At 38.3% G+C, this 24,275-nt stretch overlaps 1 protein-coding gene across 1 annotated transcript; it reads left to right on the top strand.

The window, feature by feature from the left end:
* The first annotated feature begins 1,698 nt into the window (after window positions 1–1,698).
* Window positions 1,699–15,852, top strand: LOC137295029 (ankyrin repeat and EF-hand domain-containing protein 1-like). The gene is made up of 8 exons (XM_067826288.1): window positions 1,699–2,241; window positions 3,125–3,230; window positions 6,312–6,511; window positions 7,821–8,094; window positions 8,386–9,196; window positions 9,986–10,212; window positions 10,931–11,118; window positions 15,400–15,852. Exons 1-8 carry the CDS (start codon window positions 2,002–2,004, stop codon window positions 15,679–15,681), a joined length of 2,328 nt encoding a protein of 775 aa, XP_067682389.1. The 5' UTR covers window positions 1,699–2,001; the 3' UTR covers window positions 15,682–15,852.
* The last annotated feature ends 8,423 nt before the right edge of the window (window positions 15,853–24,275 follow it).

The raw sequence follows: 24,275 nt of genomic DNA on the forward strand, positions 1-24,275 counted from the left end.
CCTTAAATATAAGTCATTTTAGAAAATTGTTTCGCTGATTGTTCCGCTGATTGTTTCGCTCAGTAAGGTCGGTGAAATAGGCAATGGACGCATTTGAGGAAAGTGCAGTGACGCAATACAGAACATCAAAAGCAGTGTATGAAATAAGCCAGGTACCCAGTTAGACACCAGGGCTGGTAACTTCAAGATGTTACAAGCCCAAATGGAATTCAACCTGACCAGACACCCCGAGATGTGGTGACTTAACTCAGACGTATGGAACATCTAAAACAAATTACCAGACCATCAATCTGGCTTGCTCTAAATTTAGACCGTTCGTCAGAAATGTAGCCGGCCTCAGGCGATCTCACGGGCCTCATTTCATACACTGTCAGATGCAGTCCATGAACTTATTAGTACAGCACTATAGGCCACCATACATAGGTGGGCAACAGAAACTGTCAGTGAAGAATTTCTGACATCTGATAAAAACAACCCCGCACCAATCTTGTGATAATCTATAGCTCTGTTTAAAGCTTGTCTGGAAACGTTCTTGCAACGATCTAAGACCAATGATGAAACCTGGGCTGACCACTACTAGGTTCAGCCCAAATAACAATCAAACTGTGGACGTATTTAACATGTGTGAAGCCCTTTCGCTAGTGTGCCCCGCCATGATATTGCTGGAATATTGCTAAAAGAGGTGTAAAAATAAACAATCACGTATTTGACACTACTCACCAAAGAAGGGCAATGTTGTGCCATCAGCTGGAAATGTTCTGGCCTCTGTGTTCCTGAATGACGAGGGTATCGTCATGATAGTCTGCCTTCCAAAAGTACACACAATAAACGAACAAATTACTCTACTCTTTTGAGATAATTACAGAATCTAATTATAATTTATACGCAAATTACGTATGTTTTGTCACAACACACAACCGTTTTAATCATATATATACAATGCACTCTGTCTAATTCGGGCCGACTTGGATCCGACTAAACAGACTAAATTACATGTCCGAGTTACACAGAAATTTCCAGTATTTCAGGATTACGTCGGGATCGTAAGTTTGGTCCGGTGTATACAGCAATCCAGAAAAGACGGAGTCCGAGTTGGGCAGAGTGCACTGTAATCCAATATATGATAATTATTGTCATGTTCATCAAATTTCAATCGTATCCACCGTGAGCATGTCCTCTTACAATCATAGAAAATGAGAAGGTGTCTCGGTTGAGTTTAAAAGTACTCCTAAAATCTCCTAACTGGCATGTATGAATAATTAAAACACGGTCTCAGAAGCTTACCTACAGTTACTACAAAAGTCCATTATCAGGTATCAACATTTATGGCATTTCTATGTAGCCGTTTGATATTCTGCAAATGACATATTTGTAATTAAACATATATCTAATCTAATTGGTATCTTCTCAGCAGCGCCGGTTCCCCCACATGATAAAGACAGATAGGCCAATTATTTATAGCCTTCTTTCGTGTTTCCGTCTAGTTGTTTCACAGATTCTCTCTCCGTTTAGCCCACCTACTCTCATGAACCACAAATGCCCGATAAAAGGAACAGCGGGCAGCGAAATTATTTATGAGAAAATGTGTGAGATCGATTTCGCAAATCAAGACAGCTTAATACTGTCACTACAGAGTTACCTCCCCCTGATTCCCAGGTGGCAGGTGCGCGTGTGCCATGGAAACTGTCAACAACCTCCATTCTATGTCGGTGACCTGGCGACAAGATGGAGTACTGGGGGACATGACTTGAAACCAAGTCAAACTTAGTTTATCATCTATGGTTATTGTCATACAGTTCCTAGAATCTAGATGACACTATCGAAGAGTCCCAGAAGTACTTTCTACTGGTGACAGTAAACTTGGGGCAGCTTGTCACCAATCAAACACATAATCCTATTTGTGTTATTTACATTTCAGGGTTACGGTGAATAAGACTCAACAAATCAATCACTTTGTCATCAATTTTTGTATGTGTCGTGTAGAAATCGCAATCATTCAAGATGCCAGTCGCACAAAATAGACTTGAAACGTTGCAAGTGTGTAAATTATTGCAATGCGTTCGAGAAAGAGACCGACAACAAATCGAGAAGCTAACTTTGAGCGGTCTCCCTCACCTGATCAACTACAACGATCCAACCGAAGGCACCACGGCCCTGAGTGTTGCTGCGATCGCTAACGATGATGAAATGATTGAATTTCTGCTCGATCTCGGCGCTCACCCAGATGTGATGGATTTCAAGGTAAGAATAAATATATAATCTTTTTCATCAGTTTAAGTTTCTGACATTAATGTTGAATAAATGTGGTTATTTATGAGGAAAAAACCCAGTAAGTATGTTTCCCATGAGTTACCTATTTGTAGCGCCTTGAGCATGTGGCAAACATGGAAATGATTGCATTATGAATATGCACTATTATTTTAATCATTTTCTACAGATACCCAAATAACCATGTATGAGACTGCACGTGAAAACTGCAGGAATGTATTCATGTACATGTTAAAAGTAAAACTACTACTAATTATCTCGTACGCCCTCTCCCTGCAAACAAGACATATTAAGTATGATTTTGTTTGGTACAAGAGTAGAAAACGTATAAGCTAAAGTTACAGTTATATACTCACCATGGTTGCAGATTGCTTTTTGTTAAGAGCTGTGTGTTATGTGAACAGTGGAGAACACAGCTCTGGTCGTTATGACAAAATCCCAACATAATGAGTGTAAACAATACATTTTTTTAAAACGGAATTTTACTCTGCTTTGAGGAATTGAAGATGTCTGGGTTGTCAATAGCATTTCCAGATTCAAGAAAAGTTTGTAAATGTTTTTCTGTCAAAACTGACAAATATGAACATCATCAGAATCAAAACAGTAATAAAGTTCCTACAGTTAATTATCATGGTTGAGACTGGGGTCTTCATTTTTGAGGAATTATATATTTAGTCTTACTATTTCAAGACTTGCACATGCTTAAAACAGATCTGATAACTTGTTATATCTAAACTAGAAATAGAACCAAGCAAATGACTGCTTTTCATTAAAGTTTGCTTTGTAAAGAGAAAAAAGTATACTTTTCCACAAATATCCCAATCATTAGCATGCCAGATTTGTGGGCTCCTTACAGGGACGCACTGCAGCAATGAGGGCAGCAGAGTACGGCCATGTCCACTGTCTTGAGAAACTAGTCAAGGCTAGTGCCAATCTCGGCCTGACAGATCTTGAGGGAAAGGGTGAGTAATTAGCTTAATAATGTACACCAGATAAATACAGCACTGTCAACAGCATGCATCATTAACTTGTACAGAGCATTAAACAACTGGCTGTATTCAGCTGGAAATATTTATCATTGTTATTTCACAATGTATTTAATAATTATGTTTGTTCTGTGGAATCTATGATGTGTGCAGTTGCTTGTTCGAGTATTTGTTCCTTTCAAAGGAAAACTGTTTTGCTTTTTGTACATGTTTATTTGTACATCTTTTGATTTTGATTAAGTTTTGTTAGACCTGCTTGTGATCTGTATATATAACTCTTTTGACTAGCCTTGTGCTTCTTAAAAGCTGAGAAAAGCACAGGTGTAATGTAAAATATTAATTCACTCACTCATGACTGGCTACCATAGGTCAGAGTATGAAGCTCACAACTGATGATGTGCACATTATTTCCACAAATTTAGTTTCTGTCTTTTCTGAGTTGGTTTAGACATATTTTAGAAAATTATTTTGTGGAATATTTTTGAACAGTTGTGAATATAACATATTAACAAGACTATTAAATATGACCCTTGAATTAAAAGTACCATTTAAGCTTATATTCATCCAGGGAACATTTCATGTGAGTCACATGCAGAATATCTGGGGTACCGAGCATAGAGCACCTGTACATGAATCACGGGATTGTCTGATCCAGACTACCATCATATAGCTGGAATATCATGCAGGTCATAAAACAGTACAGTATAGTTATTGAAAAATGAGTTTCAAATGTGTTTTTTTATCATTCTAGTGTACATAAAATAGTTGTTAAGCTTTTTGCTTTTGGTACTTTTGCCTTTACAAATACCTTTATAAACCCAATGATGTTCCTCTGTCATTAGAGTTAATATCAATAAGTATTCTGCTGGGATCAATAGTGTTAGGTCTTCTCGAGCTAAGTCAGTGAATTTGAGTGAGATAGGATTTATAGCCAAATATTCCACCCATATCATGACGAAAACATGTTGTAGATTCGTATGACATAAATTCTATATATGAAAGCCTGTAGACAAAAGACAGTGAAAGCAACAAGTATGGATATTAGGACTACCATGTAATTCTATACTATAGACACTACAAGTTTTAGATCGTCGACACCTGAGGGTGATCACCATACAATGGACCATAGGGACTCGCACAGTACCTTTGCTCCCTGCATCATGTGAAGGGAGTTTGAATCAACAAGGGTTCACTGTTTTACAATAGCGAACCTAACATTGTCTTCAGCAGGTGCTGGATGTCAGCTAGTACACATCCTCTCCTCCAGTAGTAATTCCCCAGTATGCACATGAAATATCAATTCATTTTTTGTCTGTTTTCTCCTTCTTGTACACCTGTGGTATCCCTCAGCATTAATAATTAATTCCGTGTGGCAAATTAACGACTGGTAATTATTGTTATCTCCGTGGAGAGCTACAAGACAAACAGACAAATACACATCGACATGGATGCTCCCAGCTGTACAGACTAATTTATATGTTGTCTGGGCCCAGGCATTGTTTCCATGGGTCCCAGGAGCTCAATGCTGATCAGTGGAGTCTTTCATGGTGCCTTGGTTTTATATGTAGTGTTACATGATCTACAGTTTGGATGATTGGTAGTGTTGTAATAGAGCGCTAGACAACATTTTGTATTATTGCATGATATTGCACTAAGAGCCCACCTTCCTGAGAAACATGGTCAAAGAATAATGAAGGTGCAGTTGGAAATTTAATGACTTAGGGTGTGGAGGTTCTTGAGGGCTACCCCAATTCAAAATGAAACAGTGTTAATAAGACCTCAATGGCAGCTAAAGTTGCCAGCATATTTGTTTCTCTGTTTCATTTTAGACTCATCAACACCTAGAATGCTACTCAAACAAGAATATTTAACACTGATACAACTGAAATACTGAAACACTTACTGTAGCAAGAGACATTACGAGATTTTCCTACAATTAACCACTTGCGTGCATGCGTTAGTGTGTTCGTGCGTTTGTGCGTTTGTGCGTGCATGCGTGCATGCGTGTGTGTGTGCATGTGTGCGTGCACCATTCATATTCCTTTACATGAAATACATCAGTGTTCAATAGATGGGCCATTAAAACATTGCATAAACTAAAAGCCATACTTTTTTAATAACCTTCTTTAAGTCAATGTGTATTTATACCATAGCAGTTAAATCTCTTGTTAATCTTTCATGTTCATAATTTCTTGATGAGTGTCTCAAGCTATTTGTTAATGGAATTACACTTAAATGAGTAGTGACACTGCTGAGTTTATATATGTCATTGACCAAAACACAGCTTCTCACAGTTTCACCTTAGTCAATCAAATCCAAGTGAAAATCAGGAGTAAGTAGCACCAATATCTGTCATTAATTATCTTGAGTCAGGCAGACATTTCATGTTAGTTGCTTGATGTGTCCATTATTGATCCAGGTGAGTTTCTAACCAATCAGCTGACCATCGTAGCCTATTGGTGTTTTGGTTACCTGTTGATTAGCTGTGGCGAGGTGGGCATGTTGATGCCTGTAGGAGGATCTGTAGGAGGACAACTAAACCAGTGTTCCAGGTGTTGTCTGACTAGTGCCACAACTAAACCTGTGTCCCAGATCTTACGTGACTAGTACCGCAACTAAATCCGTGTCCCAGGTGTTATTTAACTAGTGCCACAACTATATCTGTGTCCCAGGTGCTAACTGACTAGTGCCATAAAAAAAAAAACCAGTGACCCAGGTGTTTCTGTTATTTGACTAGTGCCACTAGTAAACCAGTGTCCCTTGTGTTATCTGACTAGTGCTACAACTAAACTAGTGCCTCAAGTGTCACCTGACTAGGGCTGCAACTAAACTGTTCCCCAGGTGGTATTTGACCCATGACACAACTAGACCAGTGACCCAGGTGTTATCACACTAATGCCACAAATAGACCATTGTCCCAGGTGTTATCTGACTAGTGCCATGCCTAAACTTGTGTCTCAGGTGTTATCTGATTAGTAGCACAAGTAAACCAATGTCCCGTATGTTGTCTGACTAGTGACACAACAGTGTAATAATGTGTGATTGCTTGTTATCCAGGTATCATCTTCTACTGCATATCACCAACACAGCGTCACGCCAAGTGTATGGAGGTTGCCGTTAGCAATGGGGCGGAACTGAACAATGTTGCCAAGGATGGATGTCCTGTCTTCCTGTTTTCATGTGAGACTGCTCAGGAGAATGAGGACATGTGTCTGTTGCTGCTGCAGAAAGGAGCCGACCCAAACAGTAAAGTAGAGGTAAGGATACAGAGGATGTAAGGCCCAACAGTAATCTGAATGTAAGACCTGATAAAACACAGGATGTAAGGCCCAACAGTAAACTGAATGTAAGACCTGGTATTACACAGGATGTAAGGCCCAACAGTAAACTGAATGTAAGACCTGGTATTACACAGGATGTAAGGCCCAACAGTAAACTGAATGTAAGACCTGGTATTACACAGGATGTAAGGCCCAACAGTAAACTGAATGTACGACCTGGTATTACACAGGATGTAAGGCCCAACAGTAAACTGAATGTACGACCTGGTATTACACAGGATGTAAGGCCCAACAGTAAACTGAATGTAAGACCTGGTATTACACAGGATGTAAGGCCCAACAGTAAACTGAATGTAAGACCTGGTATTACACAGGATGTAAGGCCCAACAGTAAACTGAATGTACGACCTGGTATTACACAGGATGTAAGGCCCAACAGTAAACTGAATGTAAGACCTGGTATTACACAGGATGTAAGGCCCAACAGTAAAGTGAATGTACGACCTGGTATTACACAGGATGTAAGGCCCAACAGTAAAGTGAATGTACGACCTGGTATTACACAGGATGTAAGGCCCAACAGTAAACTGAATGTAAGACCTGGTATTACACAGGATGTAAGGCCCAACAGTAAACTGAATGTAAGACCTGGTATTACACAGGATGTAAGGCCCAACAGTAAAGTGAATGTACGACCTGGTATTACACAGGATGTAAGGCCCAACAGTAAACTGAATGTACGACCTGGTATTACACAGGATGTAAGGCCCAACAGTAAACTGAATGTAAGACCTGGTATTACACAGGATGTAAGGCCCAACAGTAAACTGAATGTAAGACCTGGTATTACACAGGATGTAAGGCCCAACAGTAAACTGAATGTAAGACCTGGTATTACACAGGATGTAAGGCCCAACAGTAAACTGAATGTAAGACCTGGTATTACACAGGATGTAAGAGAAGAGACCACTTCTGTTGATAAATACTTTCTGTTACTTTAGATTCTTCGTTGTGTTTTAATTTGGGAGCTGTGAGGAATGTAGTTTGATTCCAAGGTCTTGAAATATGACCTATAAACCTAATTGTGTATTATTAGATTGACATATGGTTGACCACTAAAAATATTTGACAAAACCTGTAAAACGGGTATGGGCCTAAATATTAAATTCAGCATGCATGAGGAGAGAGGTAAGGTCATTTCTGCTGGTCCAAAACATTCCATTGGCCAGAAGTAGATAATTTGTACGGATAACAAATACCATCTAGGTGTGTTTGGTGGTTGTAGAAGAGTGGACGGACAGCCTTGATGGCAGCATCCAGTGCAGGAAATGTGAAGGTTGTCAGAGCGATACTTGAAGGTGGAGGACAGGTCAATGGCATTGACATCCGCCGCAACCACGCAGCACATTTCGCAGCCGCTGGCGGTCACTTCGAGGTGCTGGCCTGTATGGCGGGCTACGGTGCGGAGTTCAACCAGACGAATGCAGAGGGGAACAATCCGATTCACGTGGCAGCCAAGGCTGGTCACGGCATGTGCTGCAAGTTTCTGTCACAGAGAGGTGAGAAGGAGCTGGCTATATCACACATTCAGGACAGTCTGATGGTATAGTATCACATACTGTTGGTGAGTTAAACAATCATGCCACACTGATATTGGCTGAAATGTCCTTTGGGTAATGGAGAAACTGGTACATGTACAGAACTAGCTAGAATGTGTCCATGTATGAACATACTGCAGGATTGCTGATTATAAGTACAGTAAGTTAGGGTCATACTCTAGCACTTGTCAGACACGCTGTCATATAATTTATACTGTTCAGAACAGCATTAAACCCAGTTGTTTTTTTCAGGTTGCAACCCAAAACCAAAAAACAATGAAGGCCTTACACCAAAAGTCATTGCAAAGGATGAAGGCCACAAAGAAGCATTGAAGGAATGTAGGAAGGCAGAAAAGTCCTTTGGGAAGAGTGGCAAGAACAATGACCCATGGATAATTGCACTGTATGACTGGGTTTACGAACGACAGAAAACCCTGGGAGATATGTTCAGGAAATACGACCCTGACGAGGTGGGCACTATACCAAAGGATGATGTTGTAGATACGATTGTTGGGTTAAAGGCACCAGCAGACGAAGATGAACTTAGAAAAATTGTGACAATTCATGACAAAGCTCGGGATGGAAAGGTGGACTATAATGACTTCTTTGCTGCGAAAAAATGGGTCAATAAAAATTATTTGATGAGTGCATTTGAAGGGAAGAAGAAAAAGAAGAAGAAAGGTGGGAAGAAAGGAAAGAAGAAGGGCAAATTCAAGCTGGTCATGCCAATCTGTGTGCAGGAGGAAGGGGCAAGGACATTCGGGGGTGGACCACCCGAAATGTTTATTCCCAGACACATACACTTCACGGACACAGGTCGGTTCGACCGCGACAACCCACCTTCTCATCCTCTCCAGGATGATTCAGCCTGGTACTTGAAACACCCAGACAAAACGTATCTCAACATCACCGAGGCAACCAAGATGAGGGATTTTGATTCACTGAAGACTGCAATTTCGAAAGGTATCCCAGTGGACACGAGGGACAAGTATTACAAGACACCGCTCATGGTGGCATGCCAGGGTGGCCTCATTGACATGGCCAAGTTCCTCATTGAGAATGGGTATGCTGACAACAGGCTGCTTTAGTATGCTAATAGTCAGATCAAAAACTGATTCATGTAGAAGCTATATCACTAAAAAGAAATTTACAACCACACAGTTCTTTCACATTACTGATGATACTCTGTCATATTATATGTCATGGCATGACAAATTAAAGGACGTAATACGAAATTTTGAACACCTTAACTTCTTTTGAGCAGTATTTGTGAAAAGGGGGATGTGAAAATGAAGGAATGAGACATTCACTCATCTTTAAGAATTTGAGAACAAGTAGTTTTTGCTTTAGAATGCTCCATTCCTTATAATGGTGTAGCTGGATATGATGGGTGGAACGCGTGTTTGAGCTTCAGTGAGAACATCAGTTTACAGGGACCCTTATTGCCCTTTGTTTGTGTCTTAGAGTGGAGTCAAGGACAGAAGAGGTCCTTTCAGCACAGTTAGCTTTGGGAATTTAGGTGCAGAGGAGGAACCTTTTACCCATATTTTGTGTTCAGTTTGTGATTCCAGGCATTACAAGTCCGTAATACCTGATTAAAACTAGGATAACCTGGTTATACACTGAGGGAAACAAATAAGGGAGCACCACTTCATTGCAGTTTTCCTTTTTATTTATTCTCAGATTTCGTTCAACAGTGCTATTCAAATCTGATGATTAAAAACTGGAATACATTAAAGGAACACTTGAATTTTCCTGTTCTTTTATTTTTTTCTCTCATTATATATGCACATCCATGTTATATGCCTGTAAGGAAAATGCCTGATGTCAGTAACATATTCTGTTTCTATAGGGCAAGCGTGAATGCCCGTGACAACTTCAAGTGGACGCCACTTCATCACGCCTGCCATGCTGGCCAGCTGGACGTTGTAGACTTGTTGTTGGACCATGGGGCTGAGATCGATGCCTCCACCATGGGTGGTGGCACTCCCCTAACCCGGGCCATCGAGAGCTCACGGGACACTGTTGTCCAGAAGCTGATAGACAAGGGAGCCAAGGTGCAGACAGAGAACAGAAAAGGTCAGTTGTTTCCTCCAAGAGTACTCCTTCATTCCAGGGACTTCATTCCAGCCTTCCTTATCATAATTGGTGGATAGCTGAAAAACTAAACAGGACTATGTGGAAGTTCATTGGTCCATGGTCAATGCTTTTCTTCTTAGTGGGTAGCACACACACTTAAATCGAGACTAGTTTTTCAAAAACGTTTGAAATTTAGAAAATCAGTAAATTGATGTTACCTGTCATGATCTAAAATGTGTAAAGAAATTTGTGACTTAAACTGATATTTGTAGAGCTTTGGCTGAGGGTTTCCATCTTATTTCAAATTGCATCAAATAGGGACAAGTTTGCTTAGGAATTACTGAGATTTCAACAATGAACTACTAAAGTTACATGAACTTACTCAACTTACTGTGTGGATTTATTTCACACATTATCAAGTTTTTCTGACAACATAAAGTGACAAGAGTGCCTATCTTTTCTTTAGGTTTAATATGACAGTTTCTATTGTTAACAATTGCTTCTATCATTCAGTTTGGTCTATTATTATATATGTAGCATTCTAATGTTCCGCATTGCAGTGAAAGTGATAATGCTGGGTTCTTGTCCTTTAGAAATAACATGTATATACATGGTTTGGTCAGGGATAGTGTTTATGCTGTTTTTCTTTTCAGGCATTACAGTATACATGACTTGTATCACTGTACCATTTTGTATCACTGTATCATTGATTGTGTAGGTCACAACCCAATGGACATTGCTCAGTCCTGGGCTGATCCCCGCTGTCTGGATGTGGTACAGAAGAAGTGGGACTCCATGCCACCCCCAGGGGACAAGAAGAAGAAGGGGGCCAAGAAGAGTGGGGGACCCAAAGCTAAGAGACCCTCATCTGCTCCAGGGGAGGGAAAAGAAACAGGCTCACCTTTGGTAAGTTAGGTTCTGTTGTGTGCATGATCCCTAAGCTGTAGTATACAGTAGGCTTGTTTCAGGTATTATCACAACAGAAATAGCTTGGACTTTCTCCCGAACTTCTTAGCCTCATATTTCATATCAACAGCTTTGATAGTACCTATAATGTTGTGAAATTAATTTTTAGGAGGAACTGTAATTTAGAATGTTTAGATTAATTATGACAAATTTACATTTTCAAAGTGTATTTGTAGTTGTGGTATATGTCTGTAAAATAGCTCTTTATGTCTACTAAAGTATTGGCATATTTACAAAGTGCATCTTAATAATGATTTATTGCTTTGGTTATTGCTGGAAAATACAACCTGCTTCCCTGATTGTACAACTCCATACATTATATCAATGTCGAGTGTAAGCAGCTTGAACATTATATGGATGTCAAGTGTAATCTCCAGTTGCTGAAACTCAGAAGCACTGACTGTTGTTCCTCTGCTGTAGGGCCATGCTATAACCAGTCAGTAGCACTGCTGTAAGTTACACACACTCCTAGGCTAGCTGTATGCTTTCTCCAAGCCTCTCCCTGTAACTGGGCTCCTGCTTATGTAGACTAAATATACGTAACACTTGTATACACCATGAACCAGTATTCCCTTTGGTTGAGGGAGCAGGGATAACCGGTATAGAAGTGGTTGAAAAACTAATGTATTTACCTGTTGTCAGGGTATTGATAGTCATGGTACTGGTAGATATATATATATATAAACCTGTCTATGTGTATTTTAGGATTTCTATTACCTAACATCTAATGATCAAAATAAACAGGTAGGGTGTTTTTTAATTCAAATGTGTGAGCCATTTTTTTCCAATTTCATGGAGCAAAAGTAATAAAGTTGTCGAGAGGGCTTTAATTCAATTGTGTCCCTTTGTCAGGTCAGGATCCAGTGATCTTGGGTTCAAATGTGTATGATTCTTGGTTTGTCATCATCATACCTGTCCTTGTGATAAATGTTTAGAACCTGCATCACGTCAAGCTACCCTCACACTTCAAGGTGACACGCTGTGTATAACTGAAATAGTGCCTGAAGCACCAGTATGCCCAAGTCACTCACTTGTGTTCTGACTTGTATCATTTGTTCTATACAGCACATTCAGGATACTGTTAGACATGTCAAGGTAATGATTGCAGATATAGGCATGAATCGTTTATTAACAGATATGTATGCTTTAAATATTGCTTTCAGATTAATGCTTATGACATTGTATGAGCAGATTTTACGCACATTGTCAGTCTAATGAGGAAAACACACAGTAGGAGAATGAGATAGTGATCCTGCTAATGAATCTGTCTTGATACACTGAGTTTTTGTTTGGCCAGACTTGACCAACTCCAACAAAATGAAATGTAAAAAAGAAACTATGGACATTTTTTTTAATTGCTAACAGAAATACGCAATATGTTATGTTCTTTTGCCTTCAGTGTGAATATATTATTCAAAATACTATAATATGCACCAGATGAAAATCTATCTTAGAACATTCTGCCCCCTGTTTTTGTTAACTGCATAATAATGTCATACTGAAGAAATATTTGAAATTGTAATTTGTATTTTTTTATTTTTGTCACCTACCAGCTTAATGTATTAGGCCAGATATCTTTAACCACTGTCACTCAGAACTCTGCCATCAGCAATCATCCTTTAGATGCTAGTTATGTGTTAAACAGTAGTATCCCTGTACTGTGGGTGGTACAGGTAGGTGAAACAGCTGATGATCAACTATTGAACTGTTTATGTTGTCAGCCTAAGGTGGACGATGCAGTTGAGGTAGATCTCGATGATATTGACATGGAGGACCTTGATTTTGATGACTAACAGGTGGTGATGTGTGGTAATCTATGAGTGTTCCGTGTCTTTGGCTCCCCTAATCTGAGAATTATCTGATTCCACTCTTTTGGAGAAAAAATCTTGTACATATATGACGCTTTACACATGCATGTGTAGAATGGTGTTTTCTTCATTATCACTGACAACTGTGTGTAAGATCTGCAGTGCTGGCTTTACTAATACTGGGGCAGTAAATGGTTTAAATGTGATAACTGCATCAACTTGCCATATAGGCTATAAGCCGCATGTTTACATAACAACAGCATGGTATATACCAGATGGCAACAAGATGTATATCCTATCTCATGGCCTCTCTCTATGTTTGTGTGCGTGTGTGTGCGTGTGTGTGCGTGCGTGTGCGTGTGTGTGCGTGCGTGTGCGTGCGTGTGTGTGTGTGTGCGTGTGTGTGTGTGCCTGCGTGTGCGTGTGTGTGCGTGCGTGTATGTGTACATGCATGCATGCATGTGTGTTTTGGGTAACAACATTTTATAGATCTGAAAGCAACAATGCATATAACAAGTGAAAAAAGCCTTCAACACGGTGAACATTATGTAATATTTTACGTGATACAGTCAGTCATGTCTCCGACCCATATACCCGTGAAGCTCTGGTGCTTATGCTGTTGATCACTTTATTGAATGTCTCAGACTCGATTATGTACAGACTGCTGTCATATAGCTGGAATATTGCTGAATGCGACATTCTACAACATAGTCATGGCTATACGTTCTCTATATGTATTGGTCTGGAAAGGCTTTTGCATATGTATGGCCAAGAATTGTGACCTTAATGCCTTTCCTGTGTTACTTTCTGTTGATATGCATCAATCAAAGGAAAGAAATTATCACTTAATCTTTGAGCTGGTGAAACACTCGCATCACAATAAACTCAGCCTGGATAATACCATGCTTGACTGTCAAATATTCTATCTCAATATCTGGTTTGATAAATACACTGGCCTTACTTGCTAACAATTTGGAAGTGCAGTCAATGTTTTGATCTTTCGTGTCAGTAAATTTTCACAGAAATATTTTACATTCTGAAGTGTAATTTCATTAGATGGGCTATCCTAGCATCATGTATCCTGTACCAGACTCGTGGTAGGAGACTGTATTTATCATTACAGACTTGAGATTCTTTGTTCTGTGTTATCAAGGATTTGATGACTTATCGTGGCTGAATATTGTATCGTGTTGTGTACATGTCTGGTGCCTTTATTTCATCGTTAACCGTGTGCAGTGTCCGTAATATGTGTGACAGTACAAACGTCTTATAGAAGCTCTGTGAACCTTAACAGTCGTGTTGATTTCTAGAGTACACATTACAATCAATTCCTTATAACAGTGAGTCATTGTCTTTACTGTAAAATCCTTTACTCACATGTGATGATCGTCCATTTATGTGTCATGAATACAGGATGTCTAAAGGGCTGTGTTGTTTACTTTAAAAGTTTGCAATCACAAGTAATCATGTTCTGTTTCTTAAGTGCAAAGTCGGTTATTTCAACAGTTTATTGTTGGTTTGGATGTTAAATAACACATGATTCTTCCTTGTTTCTGTACTCAGAGACCATGTACTATGGTCTCAGATGTACTCAGTGTAAATCACTTGTTCTTTTACTTCTTTCCAGAAATAAGAAAATCTTTCTTCATTATGTGTGTTCTACATCATTGTCTTGTAATAATAGTGGCATTGGGGTAGCATAACGGTTAAAGTGTCAGCTCGTCACCCTGAAACTTGGGTTTAAACACCCACATGGGTGCAATGTGTGAAGCCCATTTCTCATGATATTGCTGGGATATTGCTAAAGGAGGCATGCAACCATGCTCAGTCTTGAGATAATTCTTGTCATAATTACTGTCATGTGATCTGGAAATGACATTGGTACTGGTAATGTCAGATTAAATGTTTGAAGTTCAGATTGGGATGTGAACTGTATATGTGATATATCAGGTGGTGATCATCTAAAATAGGTCTTTAAATGTATTAATTTCCTTGCTATACATCAGTTCCCTAAACAAGCAAAGTCATATGCACGCTCTGCAAGAAATACCATCTGTTGCCTACATGGCTAGGTTTTAGCAATTGTAGCCCATGTTTGTCTTAATATTCAGGGGCAGTGGTGTAGCCTAGGGGTTAAAGTGTTTGCTCGTCATGCTGAAGAGAAGTGTTTAGCTTCCCATTTGGGTTCAATGTGTGAAGCCCATTTCTGATGTCCTTGATGTGATATTGTAGGAATGTCGCTACATAAAAAAAGCGAAAACAGAACTCATCCACTCACTCACTAAAACATCATTGTTAAGAACATTTGAAAGAAGCAGAATGGCATGGTCTAAGCCAACACAGTGCCATGACTAGAAATTACAATTAGTAAAGTCTGTACAGATATCAGTTAACATCACTTTTGTGTTGCCAGCCTCCAGTGCACCGCACGCACGATGAGGGCATCCCACATCAGCGTAAAGGCTCCATCCTGCGTGCAGCATCTGCGTTAGCGGGCGGCATGGAGGAGAGGGAAGACATCACCTACACCCCACTCAAAGCTTGGACCAAACAACCGACCACTCGTGACCTCATCGAGCAGAAAGAAGTCAAGCGAGACAGGTTTGGTTGGGAGGTCGACTTTGATGATTTTGAGATGCCATTCAAAAGCAATGTTTCAAAAAGAGTGGAACTGTTTGGTGGTTTGGAGGAGTGAGTCAGGAATTATAAACAAAAGTGTTCTTGAGACTTAAAATATTAGGATCATATCATGTTATTGTTGTTGCAGCTGATTCTTGTGCCAGGAATTCACCGTCCATTCTTATGCAACTATTGGCCATTGCTGGAAAATTTCGGGGGATTGTTAATGAACCATAGCATGGTTTAAGTCGGAAAAATCTTTCAAATCTGTTGATTCCGGAAGTTGATTGTTCCAGAATCTCTATATATTCTCATGATTTTCCATTCAAAATCAATTTTACAAGCAAAAGCACTCAAAGAAAACCTCTTCATACAAAAGGTGAAGCACATTTGTCATACAAAGTGAAAAAGAGCTGATCGTCATCGTCACATGTTGCTTGGGGTAGCCCAGTGGGTAAAGTGTTTGCGTGTCTTGCTGAAGGCCTGGGTTCAATACCCCAAAGGTGTGCATTATGTGAAGCCTTTTTCTGATGTCCTCAACAATGATATTGCTTGGATATTGCTACAAGTGGACTGAAATTCAACTCACAGGGTGCCTGAGAGGTTTGTTTCGTCTAACTTGTCATTACGAACACGTTCATTTTAATCTGAATTGTTAAACTTGACCTGTTAACAATAACCATACAGACATACCCTAACAAGGAAATAGCTGTGAAATTGTAGCTGTTTGTTCCTCCATGCTTCTACAAAGCTGCAATTCTCTCCGTCCACAGAAATGTTATAAAACAATGTGATAGTTATTTTATGTGCTGGCCTTCACAGGCATTGTTGAACATATTTTAAGAATTTCATAGAAATGTTAAAACACTATTGTACTGTAGCTGCACACCCATGTCACTTTAACAATGTCTGAGTGTTCTGAATATTTCATGTGTAAGTCGGGATTTGGTGATAGGCCCAGTTGCCTTAGCCACCACAAGTCGCATTACCGAGTTGCCTCCCTTGGGCACATCAGAAAACTGTGTGCGGTGGTTCCAATGCCCGGATGAGTTTGCCTAAGTCAGTTTTCCTAACACATTATCATATAATGGAACACCAGGACATAACTAGAATACTGCCAATAGCACATCCTCGATGTCTCCAGGGTATTCGTTACAGTGAACCTCCACTATACCCTGGATGTGTCAAAAGCTTGGTCCGATAATTATATTACCTCCCTTGACTGACTTTTTATCCAAATAGGTAGCTACATTGGGAAGTTGAGCATAGCAATCACAGAACTTTTTAATTTAAAATCAAACTGATTAAACTTGGCAACACAAATCATGCAGAGGTTCTCAGAAAGAGGTAGAAGGACTTTTGCATATATTTTTAAAGTTTCAAACTTAACAATTCATCTGCATGTTTTCCCCTAAATTTGAGACACACTGCAAACAAACCTTCACAACTGCTGCGACCCCTATCTTTGTTGACACTGGCAAACTTGATTGTAATGGCAGCTTAACTGATTGGCTACTGTGAGAATGCGGAGCCGACAAATGGAGTAACAAAATAAATGGGCTGAGCCATAGATGCATTAAAGATATAGTGGAGATATAAGAATGTATACCCTGGAGATATCGAGGATGGCAATAGCAGTGTTAAAGCAGACTCCCTCCCTCCCATAATCATTTGGAAATATATTTATTTTGAACCTGTAATGTCTCAGCTATGTAATTTACTGCCTCAGGTAATTTTAGACAAAACAATCGAACAGTAATCTTAATGCCTTCACCGGCCAAAAAAGTAAGTTTGACAGAACCTATATATTTCTAGAAAATTTCTAAATCTGATCCCATGTCCATTAGAATGATATTTATGAGAGATGCTATTATTTGATGTCCTGCAGACTTTTCTCATTTTGGGGTTAGATTGTGAAGAACAATGCCACACAAATGTTGTTTGATTGAAGTATGAAGTCATGTGATACAACTGTTGCCTTATTGTATATATACATATAATGATGAAAACTGATATCTGTTCCATGCAATATTTGTAAATAAAGACTTACCTTATACAATATTTGCCATGCATTATGTCCTAGGTAACAGTGTCATAACAGTATTATCACTGAGTGTTGTCAGTGTTTACTTCAAGTGTGCAAAATTAGATTTGTCTTTGTTTACTACATTGCCTTTTTCAATACATACCATTAAAAAAGTCAGGGATATACCTCTAGCCAGTGCCATGCATATAACGAAAAGTAATATATATCCATACAGATGAAACATTTCTGAAGGGATGAAATAAACTGTCATTATGTCTCTTCATCATCTGTTTCCGCCCTGGCTTCACCATTTGCATTTTATCGATCTTGTAAATCCAGTATCCCTAACTTCTTTTGAATGGTATTTATCCATGGTTATGCAAGGTATATTAAGATTAGGTCACACAATCTTGGCAGCAGAACCATTATAGTGACTGGTCTGGTGCAGTTTTGTGTAACATCGATCACTTTTATACAGACATTATAGATTTTGTTGAGTCATTTTCCAGATGGACTGCTTGGGAAATAATGTATTTGTTAATCTGATTTTGCACCTTTAAAAGTAAGATGGGTATTTTCTGCTGATGGCAATGGTCTCAGTACACACAAGGGGCAGTCAGTTATTATAGGGGGTTAGGGCATTAGTTGTTGGGTCCCAGGGAATCGGGGAGAACCAGTCTCTTGTGGAAGGATCATGAAAATAATAGATATATATGGGAAATGTGACATCAAAGAAAGCTGAGACATTTTGATGTATTAAACACACATGACCTATCCTCCTCTGCAGTAAATGACTGGTCTCTAAACAGCAATTTATTGGTATTATTTTGTGATGAGACTGCCTGCACTTAGCTTCAGAAACTGAAACATTGTGATAATGTGATACCAAAAATATACCAATACCTGTGTTGAATTATAACCATAGTTTTGTTATTTCATATGGTGTCCTCGTGCCTTTATGACTGTGTTTGCCTTAAGTTATTGCACAAAATATGTTTGAGCAAATCTGCTGTTCCGTGCCTGCTTTGTTATTTAAGTAGAGACATAAATGGTATTTGGGATTAAGGGAAAATGCTCTAAGTTTCAAGTAATAAATTAAATGGTATTTGGTATTCAGAGGAGAGCACCGAGATTCAAGTGAATATTTAAATGGGATGAGATTGACAGCCCCATTAGATGTGTGACTTTTCTGTGACCTTCATGCTGATCTCTTTGTTGAAATATAATTTTATACAAATTGAATATTTTTGAGAAAGTTGTGAGTTTACTGTTATGTTGTATGTGGAACTAAATAACCACTCGTTTAACTAGGAGAATGGTGAAATGTTTAATGCCCCTTGTTGATCATGAAGGAGACTAGGAAGTGTGTCTGAACAGTATTTCTGCTTTTCTGTTTACCATGCTGATTTATGGATAATAAACGATTACTCTGATTTTGTGTTTCCAGAATCAGATATTCTTTGTCTGTACAAGATGTTGTGTGTGGTCTGTCTACTAAGCTGTTTGTTTATACCCTAGTAATATGTCATAAGAGGCACCTAAACTGTTTTGTCCACTTGATAAACTTGCTGATATTAATATTGCTGATACAGCATTAAATAACTAACAAAGAAACCACCCTAAAGTGAATGAATGAGTAGCAGTATTCCAGATATATGGTGAATGTCTGTAAATAATTGAGTCTGGACCAGACAATCCACTGATCAACAGCATGAGCATCAATCTGCACAACTGGGAACTGTAAACATGTGCCAACCAAATCAGCAAGCTTGACCACCCAATCCTGTTAGTTGCCTCTTATGACAAGCATGGGTTACTGATCAAATTCAATCCCATATCTTCACAGGTCTTCACAGGTCGCTCCAAAGTCCCCCCTGTGTCTTCTTTTTAGAAGTCACATGATCCGACTATTATTAAGCTGCAGGTAGTGATGTATATGTAATGACAATACACAATTACTTATTTCACAGGATTTATTAACTATATAACCATTTTATTACAAGAGATAGTCTATGAATACATACAGATTTCGTATACACAAGATGTGGAAATATGACCTCAGTGCTACATTGTAGAACATCACTTTTTCATGTTGTGAAGATACTGATCCAAGGACTGTCAAGTTCCCACAATAGTGATTAGATAGAAACAATGTTTCAAAGATTGAGAGACCTCCCATGCATCAATAACATACACTACTCAAAAGAAGTTAAGGAACACGCAATTATTTCATGACTCCAGTTAATCTGGCATGACACAGTTGGAACCAGATTGAGACTAATAATAGAGCAGTGTTGCTATGGTTACCAGATAAAGTTAATGATGTTTCACTATATATTTTGCACATTTGGTTAAATATATGCATGAAACTCAAAATACTACACCAGGGCCTAGACTTTCAAAGCTCTCTTAGCGCTAAGACAGTCGTAAGTTAATGTTAATGTATGGCACTTACGACTATCTTAGCGCTAAGAGAGTTTCGAAAATCTAGGCCAGATCTGCTTGTTTTGCGCCTGACTACTGGTAGATATGCTAAGGATGGACTCCATAGTCTGTGTTGTTTACTTCACAGTTTTCTTAACAGACAATGCCACAGACCACAAAATCCACAACATGCATACTTTGTGGACAATATATGTGATTACACACACTTGCTCATTTCAAGAACTTACTCGTTTGAAAATTGGGGAGTGCTGATTTATAGGACAAAAAAGACTACAGGAAATAGATGAAAAAATGTCATGATGAAAGTTAAAGGATTGTTTTTAAAGATGCTCCATATGATGCTAATAAACATCATAACTGGCAACCTCCCGTACAAGCACTAGACATAATTTGGCATTTAGAAGTTATAGCTGCAACCAAAATTTTCCATAAAATGTCAGGAATTACAATAAGTTGCTTCCTGTTGTATGGAAGTTACACAATAGAAACTGGTTAAAGCAAAACAATATTTGAAAATGTGATGTGCAATATGCTTCTATCATAGTGCAGCAATATCCTGTCCCAAGACAAGAATGAGGATCTTTCATCAGTAAATGAGTAGGATTTAATGCTGCTTTTCAACAGTAATTTGCTTATATCACGGCATGAGTGGATCGATATGACATGAGTGAGTTTAGTTTTACATCACACTCAACAATATTCTAGATATATGGTGGCGGTCTGTGAAGAACTGAATCTGGACCAGACACTCCAGTGATCAATAGCATGAGCACTGATCTACACAACTGGGATACAATGACATGTACAGGCCAAGTCAGCAAGCCTGACCATCTGATCCCATTACTCGCCTCTTAAGACAAGCATGGGTTACTGGTAATCAATTTTAGCCAGGATTCTCTCAGGACTCCACTTCATTGAGAACCTTAAACATGCATATAGTGCTGCCAAGCCTACAGGGTCCCCTACAAAATGGTCTGTCTGTATTATTGGTCATAAACAAATTTCATAATATTATTACAGTGATGGTGTACAAAGGGATAATTTCGCATAATGATAGCGTAAGATGATTGGCACAAATATCTTTCAACACCCATTCCCTTCAGACAAATATATATATGTCAATACAGAGCTTTCAACAACAATACATATTAACAAATGATGTTTTCTGTACAATTATAAACAACAATGTACACTGACTTTCTTGAACAGATAGAAATAACATTTCAACACAAGGTATTGGAAATGGGGGCCCATTTCACAAAGATATTGCCTCTCCGCTATGGTCGTAACTGTTAACGTATAGGAGTTACGATAGTCATATTCACTGTACTGCAATCTCATCGTGACAGAGGCCTCTACATTTCCTTGGTGTCATGTGAAAGAATGTGATAGTCATGGTAACTCTTGATACTGGTGTAATCGCTAATGCAGTAAAACTAAAACTATCATTTTATTTCAATTATAATTTAAAATTTGACTATTGGTAAGCAGGTTTGAATTAATTCCTTGATCTTTGTGAAACAATATAATCTGAACATTTAATAAAAAATAATACACTTATTCTTAAACTTTTAAAAAAATTTGATGTAAAAGTTTTTTTGTTTCACTGATTAATACATTTTTCCTATCTGACAGGTAAATTTCTAAGTAACGTGTGTCTTTCCACCCACTAGAGTTATGCAACAGAATATTCAATAACAATACAACAATTGTTTATATTACATAACAATGCAATGATGTAATGAAGCAACGTGGAAGCCAACTAGAATGTCATCAATAGATAACAAGTGATATAATCAAATATTACTGGTGTAGAAATGCAGATGCATTCAGATTCCTGTGTACCAATATAGTCAATGTTTTCGCAAAAGGCCAACATGTACACCACAATGAAGTTAAAATAACGTTGCTTTTAACCAATTACCAGGATACATTGTTTTTTTTGTGAAATTAAAAGAAAAGACACAAATTGTATATTGACTATCAGTGAAACCTAATCTTAAATCCACCGGACAGATCTTTTTAGCTGGCCCAAACATCAGATGAACTGTGTATATGGAACAGTGGATGTAACTTATGTCCCCATGACTGGGCAGTGAATATCTTTACAACAAAATGGTTTAAGTAGATTGCTGTTGGACTGTATACTGTAACAATATTTGAATTAGATCCACAATAAGGCTAAGCAAACTTGTAAATACCTATCCCAAACTCAAAACATGCCCATGTTTCACCTGTGAGAATAAGGGAACCGAGAGTTCTTCTACTGGTGTGTGTGGCTGTTTCTGTTTCTTAGAATATAAATATATATATTTGAATATTATTTTGGGACTGGTCATCTATTTAAGGGAGCATGGTTATGACAAACATGACACATCCTAAGACCGGTCTCGTCAATCCCTCCTCATCCCACAGATTAACAGACCAGTCCCTTATGACAACAGAAACACATATATAATGCTGTACACATCAATATTACAAATATTTACATTATCTACAAGGATATTTTTCATTGAGATTATGTTGCATCTACTACAATTTCCTCAATGATTCATTCATGATAAGTGTGGTTTTAGCACTGAGAAATACACCTTAGAATCACATTCCAAACACTCAGTTATCTGACAATCTCATTAACATTTGCTCTATGTGAAAATCTAATGACATCTCCTCTTTCATATGAAACCAGGTTCTTGAGCCAAACATGTCAGCTTTATAATTTATCCACCCCAAATTTATTTGTACAAAAGAATATTCACAAGTACACAAATATTTCTTTGATGGTACTCCTTTTGTGGATTATTTTGCATAAAATATCAGCAACAATAATGTGTGTAATTATCTGTCATTTTTTAGTTACAGAAATGATATGTCTCAATACTTTGCAAACCTGACACTGATTGATCAGATGGAAAGTACACTTATCACCTTTTTATTATGGAGGTGTCATCACATCTTCTTGCTAAAGGTGCTGATTAAGACTGAAAGATCTGAGCATAACGAGACTGACTATTTGCTTGCATACAAAAACACAGAGATCAGTATTTAATAAACTTGCAAATAGGGATAAAATAATCAGTCAAACATATCTTGAAACACAGCCACAACATTCTGAAAACAGTGTTATTTCTGTGTCAAGTCTGAAATATACTCAATACTGCATGTACTAATAGGCATGGAGTATAAGGCACAACCATCTGAGAAACACAGTTAACACTGTGGTTACATGATTATCTGAGGTAAGAGAGAATCAACAAAAAACAAAACAAAATCCACACAAGTGACTACACAGCTCCAAAAGACAAGGACATAGATATCTTATTGGACTGAGTTATACAGATTGGACGGCTTGGCACTATGCAATAACATAGTAAATGAGAGTTATCTCCCCTAATCTACAGACATATTAAAACAGAAAGGCTGGATGAGCACCAAATGCATATATATCACAGTCTGGCCTGCATCAAATATTTTCTACTATGTCTAGGAAAATCATAATTAATACAGACTTTCACAGCCTTGCATGTCCACTAGCAGGTTGATACTAACTTCAAGATCCTTTCATGTACTGGGTTATAAGTGGTATAGTAATTACCCTAGGTTCACTGGTAGAAATATAGACAAATAATACAAAGGATGTTATTTTCTTGACATTGTCCTTTGAAAATTTTGTGAAAAATCACATGAGTACTTCCTTTCTCTGTCAGTCAATATACATCCAGAATATATGCTGTGGTAATGAAAAATTAACAGATTACTTTTCCTTTCCCGCTGACATAATGTGAAGCTAGTGAATTAACACTTGAGAAAAATGGCCCTTTTCAAATATCATATATTATTGGATAATTTTTGGATGGTAGGTCAATGGGATAGCACTACACAGCGATGGCAGCAGGTGAAAGGGATTTCTGATAAAAATCAACTAGGGGTCCAGAAGCCACAAACTACCAACAATTGATTTGCACTGAAATCCACGCATTTCTGCGGATTTGCAGAAAATTACCATCCCTGACTACAAAACCACCACAAGTCTGGACTGTTCCAAACAGTCACACACACACTCGCATGAAAAGCTTATTCATCATTATTTATTATCTATTGTTAAAGATCATCTACCCAAAAGTCTGTGCAAGAATTGTTTGTATAAATAAAAAGCCAAGATAAAAGCTGTGCTTCTCATTTTCTACATTTTTGTGTAC

This window comes from Haliotis asinina, chromosome 8 (genome assembly GCF_037392515.1).
Source record: "Haliotis asinina isolate JCU_RB_2024 chromosome 8, JCU_Hal_asi_v2, whole genome shotgun sequence".
NCBI lineage: Eukaryota > Metazoa > Mollusca > Gastropoda > Lepetellida > Haliotidae > Haliotis > Haliotis asinina.